Source organism: Microcaecilia unicolor, chromosome 3 (genome assembly GCF_901765095.1).
Source record: "Microcaecilia unicolor chromosome 3, aMicUni1.1, whole genome shotgun sequence".
NCBI lineage: Eukaryota > Metazoa > Chordata > Amphibia > Gymnophiona > Siphonopidae > Microcaecilia > Microcaecilia unicolor.
Window position 1 is genome coordinate 104019920 of NC_044033.1, and position 17141 is coordinate 104037060.

At 43.7% G+C, this 17141-nt stretch overlaps 1 protein-coding gene across 1 annotated transcript in view; it reads left to right on the forward strand.

Annotated features, from left to right (window-relative positions):
• RALGAPA2 (Ral GTPase activating protein catalytic alpha subunit 2) overlaps positions 1 to 17141 on the forward strand; it is an 898249-nt gene that overhangs the window by 128482 nt on the left and 752626 nt on the right. Inside the window, 2 exon segments of the mRNA XM_030196220.1 lie at positions 2269 to 2417; positions 7685 to 7796. Of these exon segments, the coding sequence (XP_030052080.1) occupies positions 2269 to 2417; positions 7685 to 7796 (261 nt within the window).

A 17141-nucleotide genomic window follows, 5' to 3' on the forward strand; every position in this document is an offset into this window, starting at 1 on the left:
GAGGGTGGGACTATAAGTCCCAATGAGTCAGCTAATTGCTGTATCAAAAAAAGTTCTTTAGGTGTGACCAGCAAAGATATAGTCTGATAAAACAATTTGTTTGATTCAACAATAAAATTCAGCTAGAATATAACTTTCATTTTGTAAATCTAAATATTCCCAATAATTATAGCAGTTTCATCAATGTAAAATGCAAATTTAAATCCAGTTGGAAGACTGCTTATTTTTTTTTTTTCTTTTTGTCTAGGGCTGGGAGAACCTGTCCACAAAGTTAGAATGCTGCAGCAAGAGTTAGCAGGGTGTAGGACAAGAAGCAGTTAGAAAAACCTATCCTCTGTACAATCAGAGCTAGGCAGGAAGGGAAAGAGTATATTTATTTATTTAGGTCTTTTGGGGGGGGGGGGGGGGGCAGCACATACCATCTCAATTCTACATGAAAAAAAAAGTGATCAAAGTGATATCCGTACGTTTAGAGCTGGTCTTGGAATTCGCGCCGCATCGTTGGAGGAAGTTTCTCTCTGGTATACCTCTGGTTTTCAGTCAGTTCTCCTGCAGTCTCAAAAAGTGGTGTGGATGGGAAAGGGTATATGGTTGCTGTCTCATTTGTACATTGCTGGTAATCTGTTATCTCCTGATGCTTTGTCTGTTTTTATATGATGTTCCAGTAATAGATTCTGATTCATGGAGGGGCATCTCTAACTATATTTTGTCTTTTCAAGTCTCCGCTTCTATTACAACTGCCCCTTCGGATTTTATCTCTTCCTGCCTCGCCATTGCTTCCGGTAGTAAGAAGGCATCCCTATTATATAAAAAACTTCAGAATCTATACGTGGACACTGTCGCTAGGCTGCGGCAGTCCTGGGAACAAGATTTACATTTTGATGCGTCAGAATTTGACTGGTGCACCTTTTGGATTGACTCCATGCGCCCAACTAGGTCAGCGGCGATATCCCAGTCCTCATATTTTGTATTTCACCGAGCCTACTGGACCCCTGCTCGAGTAGCAAGGATTACTAAGACTACTACCTTCGAATGTTGGTCTTGTCAGGAGACAGATGGATCCTTGGCGCATATGGTTTTTTTCTGCAAAAACGTTAGAGCATACTGGGGACTTATTTGGGCGAAATTGTGTATTATTTTTCATCTGCCTGAGACTGCAGCAATCTCCTATGAGGTTGTGATACTGCGTGCCTCTTCCCCTACTATTTCCCTTCTTGAGTCAGATAAGTAGAGGAGTGTAGTAGCCGTGTTAGTCCACTCTTAAGGTTATCAATAGAAATCAAACAAAATAAAACATGGAAAAGAAAATAAGATGATACCTTTTTTATTGGACATAACTTAATACATTTCTTGATTAGCTTTCGAAGGTTGCCCTTCTTCGTCAGATCGTCGGAGTCAGATAAGAAACTGTTTAATATTCTGTTAGCTGTCGCTTTGCATTTAATTGTTACACATTGGAAAAATAATGCGCATCTGAATTATAACGAATGGTGGAGTTACGTATGTGTGATCCGAAAATATGAAGCACTTCTTGCCCATAAGCATCACAGAGTGCAGTCTGTCTTGAAGACCTGGGCTCGCCTAGACTTATTTTGTCAGGCATCTCGTAGCACTACTTGATCTTGGCCTCTAGGTATTGTCCTGGAACGTATATGTATTTGCACTTGGAAGCCATGGTTTGTTTGTTTGGTTTTTTTTCATTCTTTTTGTTATGTGTTGTTTGCTTTTGTGTATACTTTTCTGTTGTATTTTGAAAACCTTTAATAAAATATGTTAAAAAAAAAAAAGTGATATAGCTGTACTGTACCCCAGACCCAAGCTGCCTTCTAAAGCTTATTTCCCGCCATACTAACCCCTGTTTCCCCCTCCCCCCCAATCAATCTGTAAGTGTATCAGCAAACAAAATAATGGTATAAGAATGTAAGATTGAAACAATTGGGCATTTACATTCTTATGTTCTGTTAAGAGAGCCTGCTGTGTCGGAAAAATATGCATACTCTTACGAAAAATTGAACACTATTTGCAAAGAGGGTGCTCTCTTTTGGAAAGAATGCACACTCTTTCCCAACAGCACATACATTCATGAAAAGTGCACACTACTAATGACACATAAAGTCCTCCAAATTTTGGTGTTTCTCTTTTTTTCCCCCAGAAAAATCCATCATTAAACATAAGAAATGTCATTTCTGAAGAGTGCATGTACATAAATGTTGATATATTGACTTATGCATCTTTTTCAAAAAGTATGTTTTGTTTTGTTTTTTTTAGGTGTTTTTGACCAATTCTGCTAATGTTTTTCTGTTGGAGCCCTGCTTTGAAGTCCCTGTACTTTTGGAAGAGCAAGTTGATGCTTGCAAAACAGTTTTAAGCATCTACAGGTGCATGATAATGGAGCTTACAATGGATAAAAAGACTTGGTAAGTTGATGGATATTTTTACACTTTGAGGTACTGCAATTCTGAAACACTGTGGGCGGCTTGCAGGCTTCTGAAGGTTTCCTTTGAAAATTGGGCAGTATACACAACCCTGTTACCATAGGAACCAACTTTTCAAAATGACTCAGCACACATTGTATAAGGAACCATCTAGTTTTTAGGCAGCAGGAGCATGCATAAATCACCTCTTATAAAATACCAACTAGCAGAAAAATATGCTCCATGTTTTCCAGGCAGGCCTTCAGAAAGGATTGGCATTGGGTTCTCTGAAAGTTCAGGTTGTGGCTTTGGCCTGTTTTCAAGGGCCAGCTACAGAAGATGTCTCTTGCTGCTCACCCAGATATTGTTTGATTCTTGAGGGCAGCGGGCTGCTTGCGGCATCTCTTTCATATGCTGTGTCCAGAAGTCCTTTGGGCTCTGCAGAGGCTTCCCTTTGAAGCATTCTGGAAGGCCTTCTTGAAAGATCTTACTCTAAAGACAGCGTTTTTGGTGGCTGTTGCGTCGGCACATAGGGTTTCAGAGCTTCAGGCTCTCTTGTTGGGATCCCTTTCTCTGCTTTTTGGAAGTGGGGGTCTCCCTGCGCACAGCTCCTTCCTTTCTTTCGAAAGTGGTATCAGCATTTCATCTTACCCAATCTGTTTGGAGCTTCTGTCCTTCTGCAGAGATGATGAAGAGGCTGAGTATTCTTTCTTGAAGCTTCTCGATGTGCGTAGAGTCCTCGGATATTTGGAAGTCATGAATGAGTTTTGCAAATCGCACAGACTGTGCTTCGTGGTAAACAGAGGCTTGGCCTCAAGGCTTTCAAGCTCACAGTTGCTAGTCGCATCAGTTTATTTGCTTTCAGGGAAGCAGGCTCCTCAGGCCTTGCAGGCTGATTCTATGAGGCGTACAGTGATATCCTGGGCGGAGACTGTCTCCATCAGATATTTGCAAGGCAGCAAAGTGGTCGATGCACTACAGGTTGGACGTTACGGTGCGCTCAGAAGCCAGTTTTGGGGCTTCGGTCCTCAGGGCGATGGCGGCTCCAAGATCTCACCTACTCTAGGGATTGCTTTTGTACATCCCACAGGTCTGTCCGTTTCTGAGATGTTTAGTTGGTGTGAAGTAATGGGCCAAATAACGACGCTCATCTTTCATGGTGGTTCCCGCATATCTATTATTCTCTACATGTTGTCCAAAGATGAGAGAGGTCCATACGTTTGCTCATCTGGTTAGTGTTAGGTTAGTGAATTGTCTAAGGTTGTTTATCCTATTATCCTTACGGCTTTCTACATAAATAATGAGGATCTGGACTGGATGCCAAGAGAGATATGTCTCAGTTTTAGTTCTCTATCTCTACCTGCTGATTGATGGACACAACTGGAATAGTGGGAAGGACTAACTAAAAGAAAATGATCAGGTAAGACCTAATTTCTCAGTATTCATGGTTCCCTTTACAGCCGCTTTGACCATACACTCCATGATGGTGAGAAGAGACATGAAGGTGAGAAAAGACTGAGAAGTGGCATGAGAAGATGAGTCTTAAAGGAAGTGAGATGATAGAATGTAAAAGAACAAGCTATGGAGAGAAAAATACATGGAGAAAAAAGAAAAATGGCCAAGTGCTCGTCAGGAGCGTCCTTTATGGACGTTCTTCACTATATTAAAAAAAAAAAAAATCAAACAGGCTCCGATGCTGTTTTGATAAATGTTCAATAAAGACGTCATACAACTTAAAAAAAGTGGAAAAAAAATCCAAGTGCTCGTCCTTTTTTTTTTTTTTTACAAAACTATTAGTGGGATTTGAACCCGCCACCTCTGGATTACACTCGGCTACAACTCTACTTGCTTAGATGTCTCTCACTTACGTCCAGGTCTCTCAGCTGAGTGAAGCACGGCCAAAAAGGACGTTTTTATTATTGCGGGGGGGAGGGGGAGGCCGCCCAAAATGGACTATTTTTTTTTGAAGTGAAGCTTTATTAAAAAAAAAAAAAAAATCAAACAGGCTCCGATGCTGCAAGCTCTTTTTTGGACATCATTCAACCCCGGAATAATAAAAACGTCCTTTTTGGCCGTGCTTCACTCAGCTGAGAGACCTGGAAGTCTCTGAGCTAAACGTGCTGCGATTGGTTAGAGCACCGGTCTTGTAATCCAGAGGTGGCGGGTTCAAATCCCACTAATAATTTTGTTAAAAAAAAAAAAAGGACGAGCACTTGGGATTTTTTCCCCCAGTTTTTTAAGTTGTATGAATTATTTATTGAACATTTATCAAAACAGCATAACAAAGTACAGCACTCTAGAACAAGTAAGTAATAGCATAACTGATCAGCTCCAGGTCTCTCTCAGCCAATCCCAGCGCGTTTAACTGTTACCAGTATCAGCTAAACGCGCTGTGATTGGCTGAGAGAGACCTGGAGGGAGGGATGTCCAAAAAGTTTTGATTTGTCCTCTCACGTCCCGATTTTCTGGACTGGAAGGCTCCTCCATATCGTCAGGTTACTTTTTATTCTCTTGCCTCTGAACTGTACATTAGCTTGTAGCCTGTAAGAAGAACATCTTTTTAGAGGGCGTTTTTTTTATAGTGAAGGACGTTCATAAAGGACGTCCTTGGCATGCGCAGAGCAGCCAGCATAACGCTTGGCTGCTCTGCGCATGCTCCACCGGCCGATTGGCTGACTGTTTAACGATGGAATAGAGAATGCAAGTGAGCTACAACGAGCAGCTCATTTGCATTCCTATTCCTTGATGCATGCCTGTTCCTTACCGGTTCGCTAAGGGAATTGGTAAGGGAAGGGCTCTAATGATTGATTAGTGCATCTAGCCCTTAGTCCTCTTCATCCCTTCCTAGCCCCTCTATCCTTCTTTCACAGCACTGCTCCCAGTGCCTGTTCCCATCACCCAGCTTCTCTTCCCTTTACAGCTCCTTTCTGTCTCTTCACAGCAGAATTGTCTCCCCCTCTAATCCTCTCCCAACAGTTCTGCTCCCTGCCTGTATTCCCTTCACTCAGCGTCTTTTCCTCTTATAGTTCTTTTCTATCATCTCCAGCTTTTCACAGCATTATTTTTTTCCCAGGCAGCAACTCCTTTCAATCCCTTTCACCTCGTCCTAGATAGTTCTTCTCTGTCTTTTTTTTTTTTTTTTTTTAATTTTCCAAAGAGTTTATTGAAACATATCAAAAAATAGTAAGTACAGCAACAATACCTTCAGCAAGATAGGTTCCAGTTATAAAGACACGAACAAGATAACTGAAATCATAAAGACATCCTCCATAGCCCCAACTCAACCCCCCCTCCCCAAAACCCCACCTACAAGTCAAGCAGAGAAGGATCAGGATGTGAGGACTACTGCACATAAGAGTCCCAAATGTGATAAGTCAACATGTGACCTGTGTGCAAGGCTTTTAATTTAGACATCAGATGGATATAGTCCAACTTGCGCAGAATCACACAAAGTCCAGGCAAAGCAGGCTGTTTCCACGCAGCAGCCAGCATCAGTTTGCTGGCTACAAAAACCTGAGTGACCAAGTGGTGAGTGAAAGACTTCACTCCCTGCGGCTTAATGTGTAGAAGACAATGGTCCATTTTCAGGGGATAAATAGTCTGTTAGGCTTGAAACAAATTTCAAAGCATTAGTCCAAAACTTTTGAGCATGAGGACAAGCCCACCAGATGTGACACTTATCTCCCTCAGTTTATTTTTCACACCCCTCAGTTTATCCCTTCTCCATTTTTGATCATCCTGGAAAATGGTTACCTTTTATTAATTTTTCTTGATGGTATTTGAAAATGTGAAATAAGTTATGTAGGATTGTCTGTGAGTACACAGACCTGTAGCAAGACTATCCATAGGTACAGAAAAAAATTGTCCCATACCACTCTGCTCTTCTTAAGATGTGATATCAGAGTTGACATCCTTTCCGAATTTTCTGATTGTTCATCAGATGTTTTCTTGAACCATAAAGAGCCACTTGTTCTCAGCTTTAACATCTGAAATCATCTTTGCAATACACTGTTCTAGGACCTCCCTTTCAATACAGAGCATAGCCCAAGATCTATGAGAGGTCCACAACATTATATAACATTGGAACCAGAAATGTACAGAATTCATTTCCATAGACCACCTGTGATAAATAAGTAAAAATGTAACTAAAAACAATAGAAATAAATTGCTAAAGTGGCTATTCTGAAAATATTTGTGAAACACAGTATTTAAAATCACCAGAACTCTGGTTAATGACATTTTCTGCGTATAATTCCAATGATCATGTGGACTGTATAAAATTCAGCAACGGGCTGCAGGTTGCCCACCCCAGTGAAAGACCAATACGTTCCTATTAATTTAATGGGATGGATTTAAAAGAAATCCTGAAGATAAGCACCATTTTAAAAACTGCCCTGTACACTCTGTGAGGAAAAGTGTGTGTTCTGCTGACAGCATACATAAAGGAAGACAAAGTGGTGGTGGAGGGCTGGCCAGTAAAAAATATGTATACAAATACCCACAATAGGCAGGAAAAAAAGATCAAAAATTGATATCGCAATCCAAAATAAAGTCTCTCAAAACAGCCCAAAATAAGGAATTATCCAAGTTTATTATCCTAAAGTTCCCAAAGGAACATTGAAAATTTAGTACAAAATACATCTCAAAATTTGAGTAATAAATATGGATAATTCCTTATTTTGGGTCGTTTTGAGAGACCTAATTTTGGACAGTAAAAATATGTGCCAGGATTTGATTTTGAAATTCATGTCTACTTTATCCTGCTTTCCCCCCATGTAATTTTAATCTTGCGAAGTATGTGATAAGTCTCCTATTGAGGTAATTGGCAAATTTTTAAAAAGACACTCCGTGGGGGGGTCTTCCTTTTTAAAAATTGGCTTCCAGTCCCTCAGATAAGAACCCACAGGTCTGCAGGCAGAGTGGGAGAGTTGAATATATTTCTCAAAAAGGGGCCAGTTTACAAAGCCGCGTTATAGGTGCGTTAGCGTCTTTAACGCGCGTTAACCATGTATGCGTGTTAACAGTGTACGCGCCTACAATATTCCTATAGGCGCCTACACGGTTAGCGTGTGCGCTAATTGTAGGTGCATTAAAAACTCTTAACATGCCTTAGTAAACAGGGCCAAAGTCTATGTGATATTATGGTTGCTGTATATAGTGAATTCTTTAATATGAAGTGGCGCCATATAGCTTTTTGATTGTATGGATGTGGAATTACTATAAATGTATGTTGAAAGACTTTAAATGAAATGTTCTGTTTTGGGGTTCAGGGAACAGATGCTACAGATACTGCTGAGAATAACTGAAGCAGTCATGCAAAAGCCAAAGGAAAATGAAAAAAAGGATATGTTTTCTCAGAGCTTGGCAGGGTTACTGTTCAGGGTAAGCACATTCTCTTGGTTTTTTTCTACTTTTACAGAACACTGCTAAAGTTATTTTAAACAAGGTACAAAAACATGGAATTCTTTCAGACTGTACTGATGTAAGTTTGAAAGAAGCAATTCCCTAAATTTCAGTATCTCAATGCTTGTATTAGGGTTGTACTGAATATTCGTATTTGATTCAACCCAAATAGTGCCCTGAATACATTTTTCATATTCAGTCTAATAATGATTTCAATTCAAATACAAATAATCCAGGGCTCTACTGTACTAAGCCCTACTGAAATAAACATTTGATGTCTGATTTCATGCTGCTTCTTTTACTATTTGTTATGTTAAAGCTCAATACTCATTATTTGTATTCAGCCAAATAATCTTTTTCATTATTCGTATTCGGTTGAATAGTAAAATATGATATTTGGTACAGCTGTAGCTTGTATGCTGCAGGTGCTGAAATTCCCTCTCCCATAAAAATGCTCTGGGCTATTTTGTGGGGACTTGTTTCTCTAAAACCCTCAGTCTAATCTTTTTACCAGCTTTCCTCTAACACCAGATTTGGTCCTCTTGCACTAAGGTTTTGGAGCGTTTTGTCCCAAGAAGAACAGATAATATTTCAACTGCTTATATATAATTTATTTCCAATAATCCTTTGGAGTGTAAAGAAGGGAAAATGTGCAGGCTGTTAAAAACAAAAGAACCCTTACTCAACTTGGTGCACGTTAGATGGTTTGTCTTCATTTTTACTAATTTTTTTCTTCTTCCTCTTAGTTATTGTAACTAGCAGTGTGCTCTCCACAGATGGTGGGCTAAAAAGAATTCTGTTCCCAAGAGTAAGGGAAAGGGAAATGGGACTTGATACACTGCCTTTCTGAGGTTTTTGCAACTACATTCAAAGCGGTTTACATATATTCAGGTACTTATTTTGTACCGGGGCAATGGAGGGTTAAGTGACTTGCCCAGAATCACAAGGAGCTGCAGTGGGAATCAAACTCAGTTCCCCAGGATCAAAGTCCACTGCACTAACCACTAGGCTACTTCTCCACTCTGCAGTATGGGGCAGGGTTATTAGACTGCTTATATTAATTTTTAATTTCTCTATTACTGTATTTAAAATACTTTTTGGTTGTATTAATATGTGTACTATCTTTTTTGTTTTTGACATTGGCTGTACTGGAATTCCTGCAATTTGTCCTCATTTGTACTGTGTTGCCATATAAAATCAAGAAACATACCTTTTTTCAAAATAACAAGCTTATATATTTTAGTTGTGTTCAGTCTCAAAATTTTGTTTTTTTAATCAACAAGCAGGATGAATCTGTCAAACAAGTAGGTGGTTTCAATGGTGCTTACTTGGACCAGCTTAATGATGATATTGAATGGAATACAGTGATTTAAATCCCCCAATCGTTAATTTACCATCGTTATGATGTTTATCCAATGCGGTCGAGCCCGTACCACCCGGGCAGGAAGGGCAGGGATTCTATTCCAGGTACTTCCTTGTGGAAAAGAAAACAGGGGGGGTGCGTCCCATCCTAGACCTGAGAGGCCTGAACAAATACCTGGTCAAAGAAAAGTTCAGGATGCTTTCCTTGGGCACCCTTCTACCAATGATTCAGAAAGACGATTGGCTATGTTCCCTGGATTTAAAGGACGCTTACACTCACATCCCGATACTGCCAGCCCACAGGCAGTATCTCAGATTCCGCCTGGGGACACGGCACTTTCAGTATTGTGTGCTGCCCTTTGGGCTCGCCTCTGCCCCACGGGTGTTCACGAAGTGCCTCGTGGTGGTTGCGGCATATCTACGCAAGCTGGGAGTGCACGTGTTCCCGTATCTTGACGATTGGCTGGTCAAGAACACCTCAGAGGCAGGGGCTCTCCGGTCCATGCGCACTATTCACCTGCTGGAGCTGCTGGGGTTTGTGATAAATTACCCAAAGTCCCATCTCCAGCCAGTCCAATCTCTGGAATTCATAGGAGCTCTGCTGAATTCACAGACGGCTCAGGCCTTTCTTCCCGAAGCGAGGGCCCACAACCACCTGTCCGCTTCCCAGACCAGAGCGTCTCAGCAGGTCACAGCTCGGCAGATGTTGAGACTCCTGGGTCATATGGCCTCTACAGTTCATGTGACTCCCATGGCTCGTCTTCACATGAGATCTGCTCAATGGACCCTAGCTTCCCAGTGGTGCCAAGCCACCGGGAATCTAGAAGATGTCATCCGCCTGTCCCTCAGTTGCCGCAATTCGCTGCACTGGTGGACACTTCGGACCAATTTGACCCTGGGACATCCATTCCAAATTCCGCAGCCCACGAAGGTGCTGACGACAGATGCATCTCGCCTGGGGTGGGGAGCTCATGTCGATGGGCTTCACACCCAGGGACTGTGGTCCCTCCAGGAACAGGATCTTCAGATCAACCTCCTGGAGCTCCGAGCGGTCTGGAACGCACTGAAGGCCTTCAGAGATCGGCTGTCCTACCAAATTATCCAAATTCGGACAGACAATCAGGTTGCAATGTATTACATCAACAAGCAGGGGGGCACCGGATCTCGCCCCCTGTGTCAGGAAGCTGTCGGGATGTGGCGTTGGGCCTGCCAGTTCGGCATGCTTCTCCAAGCCACATACCTGGCAGGCGTAAACAGTCTGGCTGACAGACTGAGCAGAGTCATGCAACCGCACGAGTGGTCGCTCCATTCCAGAGTGGTACGCAAGATCTTCCGAGAGTGGGGCACTCCCTCGGTGGACCTTTTCGCCTCTCAGACCAACCACAAGCTGCCTCTGTTCTGTTCCAGACTACAGGCACACGGCAGACTGGCGTCGGATGCCTTTCTCCTCCATTGGGGGACCAGCCTCCTGTATGCTTATCCTCCCATACCTTTGGTGGGGAAGACCTTACTGAAGCTCAAGCAAGACCATGGCACCATGATTCTGATAGCGCCTTTTTGGCCCTGTCAGATCTGGTTCCCTCTACTTCTGGAGTTGTCCTCCGAAGAACCGTGGAGATTGGAGTGTTTTCCGACTCTCATTTCGCAGAACGACGGAGCGCTTCTGCACCCCAACCTTCAGTCTCTGGCTCTCACGGCCTGGATGTTGAGGGCGTAGATTTTGCTTCGTTGGGTTTGTCTGAGGGTGTCTCCCGGGTCTTGCTTGCCTCTAGAAAGGATTCCACTAAAAAGAGTTACTTTTTCAAGTGGAGGAGGTTTGTCGTCTGGTGTGAGAGCAAGGCCCTAGAACCTCGTTCTTGCCCTGCACAGAACCTGCTTGAATACCTTCTGCACTTATCAGAGTCTGGTCTCAAGACCAACTGAGTAAGGAATCACCATAGTGCGATTAGTGCTTACCATCATCGTGTAGAGGGTAAAGCCATCTCTGGAGAGCCTTTAGTAGTTCGATTCATGAGAGGCTTGCTTTTGTCAAGGCCCCCTGTCAAGCCTCCTGCAGTGTCATGGGATCTCAACGTCATCCTCACCCAGCTGATGAAACCTCCTTTTGAGCCACTGAATTCATGCCATCTGAAGTACTTGACCTGGAAGGTCATTTTCTTGGTGGCAGTTACTTCAGCTCGTAGAGTCAGTGAGCTGCAGGCCCTGGTAGCTCATGCTCCATATACCAAATTTTATCATAACAGAGTAGTCCTCCGCACTCACCCTAAGTTTCTGCCAAAGGTGGTTTCGGAGTTCCATCTTAACCAGTCAATTGTCTTGCCAACATTCTTTCCCAGACCACATACCCGCCCTGCTGAACGTCAGTTGCACACATTGGACTGCAAGCGAGCGTTGGCCTTCTATCTGGAGCGGACACAGCCCCACAGACAGTCCGCCCAATTGTTTGTTTCTTTCGACCCCAATAGGAAAGGGGTCGCTGTTGGGAAACGCACCATCTCCAATTGGCTAGCAGATTGCATTTCCTTCACTTACGCCCAGGCTGGGCTGGCTCTTGAGGGTCATGTCACGGCTCATAGTGTTAGAGCCATGGCAGCGTCAGTGGCCCACTTGAAGTCAGCCACTATTGAAGAGATTTGCAAGGCTGCGACATGGTCATCTGTCCACACATTCACATCACATTACTGCCTGCAGCAGGATACCCGACGCGACAGTCGGTTCGGGCAGTCGGTGCTGCAGAATCTGTTTGGGGTTTGAATCCAACTTCACCCTCCAGGACCCGATTTTATTCTGTTCAGGCTGCACTCTCAGTTAGTTGTTCTTCGTAGGTCAATTTCTGTTATGCCCTCGCCGTTGCGAGGTTAAATTGACCTGGGTTCTTGTTTTGAGTGAGCCTGAGAGCTAGGGATACCCCAGTCGTGAGAACAAGCAGCCTGCTTGTCCTCGGAGAAAGCGAATGATACATACCTGTAGCAGGTGTTCTCCGAGGACAGCAGGCTGATTGTTCTCACCTACTCTCCCTCCTCCCCTTTGGAGTTGCGTTTTACTCATGCTTTTGCTTGTCGTTCAACTGAGCGGGAACGGTCGCGCACGGGCGGGAAGACGGCCGTGCATGCGCGGTGGGCGTACCCTGCGTGCAGGACCGCCCGCAAAGTTTTTGTTCCGGTTGGTGGGGGCTGCCGTGGACGTCAACCCAGTCGTGAGAACAATCAGCCTGCTGTCCTCGGAGAACACCTGCTACAGGTATGTATCATTCGCTATACACATATCCGTAGACAGGTTTATGCGACAACAGAACAAATGAATAAATAAATACTCCAAGTGGGTGTACATATGGAATGCAGTAAAATATAACCACAGGTAACATTTAATGTAATTTAATTTGGCATGTATAACTTGCTTTACCAACAAGTTTTAAGCGGTTTACGTTTAACAGTATGTCATCAAAAGATTAGCTAACATTAATTAGTAATAACTTACAGTGGAACTGTTCAGTATATAGTAAATTGTGGTGCATCATACTAAGATTGGTGGCAAAGTGAAATAGGCAGAACTCCAACAAGGTTTTGTATATCAGACCTGTACTACCAAATAGAGGAACAAACAAAAACAGTACAGCGGCTAAAAAGTGCAAACAGTAAAACGAATGTGAGATTTAGATTACAAACATAGCTGACAAGTATCTAAATATAGTGCTGACCCGTACATACCCAATTGAAGACACATTCAGATTTACAGTATCAAAAGAACTGCACAGTATTTAAAAGATACAAAAAATTAGTTATTGAAACAGTGAGAAACTGAGAGAGATTAGAGTAATGGTATCAGCTAAGGTAAAAAGCACTTACTGACAAAGACTGCAAAAAAGCTTGAGTTTGAGGCTTTTAAAATTTTCTAGGACACCTATACTGTCACCTTTGGAGATGTTAAAGAAGTATGTGAGTGAAGTCCTGAAAATAAAAATATCTATGGGCTCAATGCCACCAGTTATTAGAGCATATGTTGGAGATTATGCTCAGGCCCTGAGAATGGAGGAAGGAAATAAGGTTGGAGCTCATCAGAGCTTTAACCTAACAGAATTCTTGGAGAGTTATGTTGGAGAGTTATGGAGAAGCTGTCACCAAAGCTACTTTAATTTCCACTTTTGCCTTAGAATCAAATTGTCTCTACGTACTTCGATTGTATTTCCGCTTTAAAGATCAGATGTTTCTGTAAAACATTTATGTATTAATGTATTTCTTGATCTTTCTGGGGCCAAACAAATGAGGAGAAATTATTTTTTGGCCTTTAAACCTCAGGTTTTTGCCTTGAGGGGCGTAGCCAGACACCCAATTTTGAGTGGGCCTGGGCTCAAGATGGGTGGGCAGAACTCCACCCTGTCTCACAAGTGATTTGGTTTCTCCCTCTCTCGTCTGCATGCCATTAGGTCTCTCAAACACCTCCCCTCCCCCACATTCCTTTTAAGCCTGCCCTCTGATGTAACTTCCTGTTTCCGCATAGGCAGGAATACATCAAAGAGAAGGCTGTGGAGCCAGTGCGAGCAGTATGTAACAGTTGCTGCCCGCTGCAGGTGAAGATCTGCTATTTACAAGGTATGCAGGAGGGGCAGTTGTTGGAAGTTTTCGGTTGGTGGGGCTTGGGAATCCCTGCCAGCCACATCATAGGTGTGCTGCGGGCCCATCCTTGGCTACGCCACTGCTTGAGAGCTACATATTTTCTTCATTTTCCTTGTAAGTGTATTGTAAAGTTGGGGACTAAGACTTATTCCTTTGTTGGCTCAGTACATTTAGGGAACTTTTTGAAAGCTAGGAAACCACCAGTTCCCATCTTCTCCCATATTGTGTAGCATCTGCTGAATAGATAGTCTTTTATGAATATATCTAACTGGTAACTTCTGGAAGGAATTTCCTTTTCTAAGCTACTTTATACATCAGGCTTTGCCTCTCCCCTTCTATTTTTTCCTTTGATTGAGGGCTGTAGGGGCACTAACATTTTAGCGTGTGCTAACGATAGAGACACCTATAGGAATATAATGGATGTCTTTATTGTTAGCGTGCGCTAAAAAGTTAGCAAGCCTAGCTTAGTAAACAGGGCCTTCAGGTTGTTATGCCAACTATGTCCATAGTTTTGTTATTTATTTTTCTGGAATATAAGACATTTCCTGTTTTCAAGTGTTATACTTGTGATATAATTAAATTGATGCATAAATTAAAAAAAAAAAGATGTGCCCCCTTTATGCAGCTACCCTCCATGATGTTAATTTTATAAAGCATTTTCCAGGTGAAAAAAGCTGTTTTTTCTGCAGAAAATGTGTTTTATAAAATTGCCTCAGCATGTAATCATTTCCAAGGGTATAGTTTGGGCATAGTAGAGGGTGCATAAGATAAAACAAAAATACTCAGTCTTGTTAGATATTTCCCCAGTGAGCTCAAACAACAAACGTGAAATTGAGGATCCTTGTGGAACATCACACTCAGATGGCCAAGAAAAAGATACTACATTCTTTCTCGCACAGTATTTCTTATTCAAACTGAAACAGGTGGGAAATCAGGAGACGAAAGGCAAATTGATTCCAAAACAAAGCAGCTTTTTATTGCCAGCAATTCACACAGCCCCGAGTTCAATCTCAGAATACTGCTCCCTGAGCGTCACCTGACACTCGTTCTTATACACTCTTATCAGTAGTCATGCGCAGTTACAGACAGAGGATCTTACACAGAACCCAGGAAACGAAACTTATCTTTGGCTTTGCACACAACCCTCCATTTCCAACACTGGTCTCTAGTCTATTCACAGTTATTTGGCATTGCATATACCATATAAGGCAATATACTGATAAGCAGCACAAGTTCCAGCTGGTTTCTGCTATCTGGTTACAGCTTCTTTTAGCTAAGCATAATAAATTGTCCTTTACAGCAAAATCTAACTTCTTAGTATAAACTGCAGCAAAACAGTAACTTATTTCAGTGTTCCAGCACATTTACACAATACAGCCTCTATGCATGGATCACGAGACTGGGCTGGCAGAGCCAGCTGCCCTAAATTGCTGACTACTACAATTTGTTATCTAGCTGCTGGTTAACAAATACTTACTACTAGTAAAGGTCTAAACTGCACAAGTTTTAGTCTTAGTCTAGGCTCATTATATGTAAGGCACAAAAGGTCCAGTGCATTAATAAAGTATGGCTAAAGGCCAAAAGCAGAGGTAGAGTCCATAAGTATAAGTCCATCAGTAGGCACAAAACATGAAGTTGTTCTGGTGGTCAGTAGTATTAGTAGTATTCACAGTATTCAAGTAGTATCCGGCGTTCCACCCCTTCATTCCCCCCTTTTGATACTTGAACATCCATCTGGTGGAGAGTATCACCTCCATGAACCCTGAAAGGGAAGAGAGAGAGACAAGAAGCATTAGCAGGGAGACAAAAAGCGAGCCCTAAGCCCTTGCGCAGCCGTTGGTTGCTTCGCCGGGGTTGAGACGGAGGGCCCCTAGTGGAATCCCCCCCCCTTTGTATCCGGTCTTATGCTGACACAAGGGTACTGGCCCATTAAGTGACTCAGGAGGTGAAAGGTGCACGTCGGCCACAAGGTGCTTCATCGTCAGCTTCATCAGACTGGGGAATGGGGGAGTACATCTGGAGAGCCATAAGTTGGGCAGCAGCACGGCGGTCAGCGATGCTTTCCATGGTGGAGCGGAGACACCTGAAAACTAAGGGGAGAGACAAAGGTATTAATAAGCAGGACAACAAGAACAGGCCACCCATGACGAGGATACTCTTGAGGCTCCCAGAGGTCGGTAGCCAGTTGGTTAAAGAGGGATCGGTTAGCTCTCTCCACTATTCCACTGCTCTGGGGTCTCCATGCACAATGTAATTTCCAATCGAGACCCAGCCTTGTACTGAGTTGTTGTGTTACTTCGCTGGCGAATGCAGGACCGTTGTCGGAGTTTATCTGTCTGGGAAGGCCGTATCTCGGCAGGAGGTGATGGATCAATAAGGAAGTGACTTCTTTCGCCATTTCCGTTCTGGTAGGCTGGGCCCCAATCCATCCAGTGTAGGTACACACGGCGACGAGGATGGCTTTGTAGCCCCGGGCTGGGGGCATATGCGTGAAGTCAATCTGGCAGATGTGGAAAGGGCTAGTGCCTCAGAGAACATGTCCTGGCATAGGACCAGGCCCCGTTCTTGGGTTGTTCCGAGCACAAGTTGCGCATTGGCTGGAAGCATTTTTGGTCCACAGGGACAGTTTGTTGATGTAGTAGGTCTTCTCGAGTAGGCGCCCCAGGGCGTCCCTGCCCAGGTGGGTGCGGTCGTGGCCCTCCTTGGCCACAGTCCATGCCAGGGCTTCAGGTATCCATATGCTACAGGGCGTTGCCAGGTGCCGACCAGTTGGGTGAGGACTCCAAGTGCCAATCCCTTCTTTTCGTCGATGAACAAGTGGAACGGCTTAGTCATATCTGGCAGTCCGAGCGCTGGTGGGGCCACAAGGGCCTCCTTGAGGTCCTGAAGGGCTTTCAGTTCGCTTTTCTCCCACCGGAGATCTTGGCCCTCGAGTTCAGGCCCCTTCAGTTTGGCATACAAACTGTGGGTCAGAATAGCAAAATTGATGATCCAAATGCGGCAATATCCAGCGGCTCCGAGGAGTGCCCACAATTCCTTCTTATTCGCAGGGGTGGGTTGGTTGCGGATAGCTTGGGTACGGGGTGTACCGAGCCTCCGGGTTCCTTCTCGGAGGCGAAATCCCGGGTACGCAACTTCGATGTCGCATATCTGTGCCTTCTGTCGGCGGGCTCGGTACCCTAGGGCTTCCAGGGTTGTCAAGAGGTAAAGGGTAGCTTCTGCACAGTCCGTGTACGTTTCACGGCCCACCAACAGGTCGTCCACGTATTGAACGACCGGCCCATATTCGTCCTGATACGTCTTCAGGTCCTGGGCGAGTTGGTCGCCGAAGAGGGTGGGGGAGTTCTTG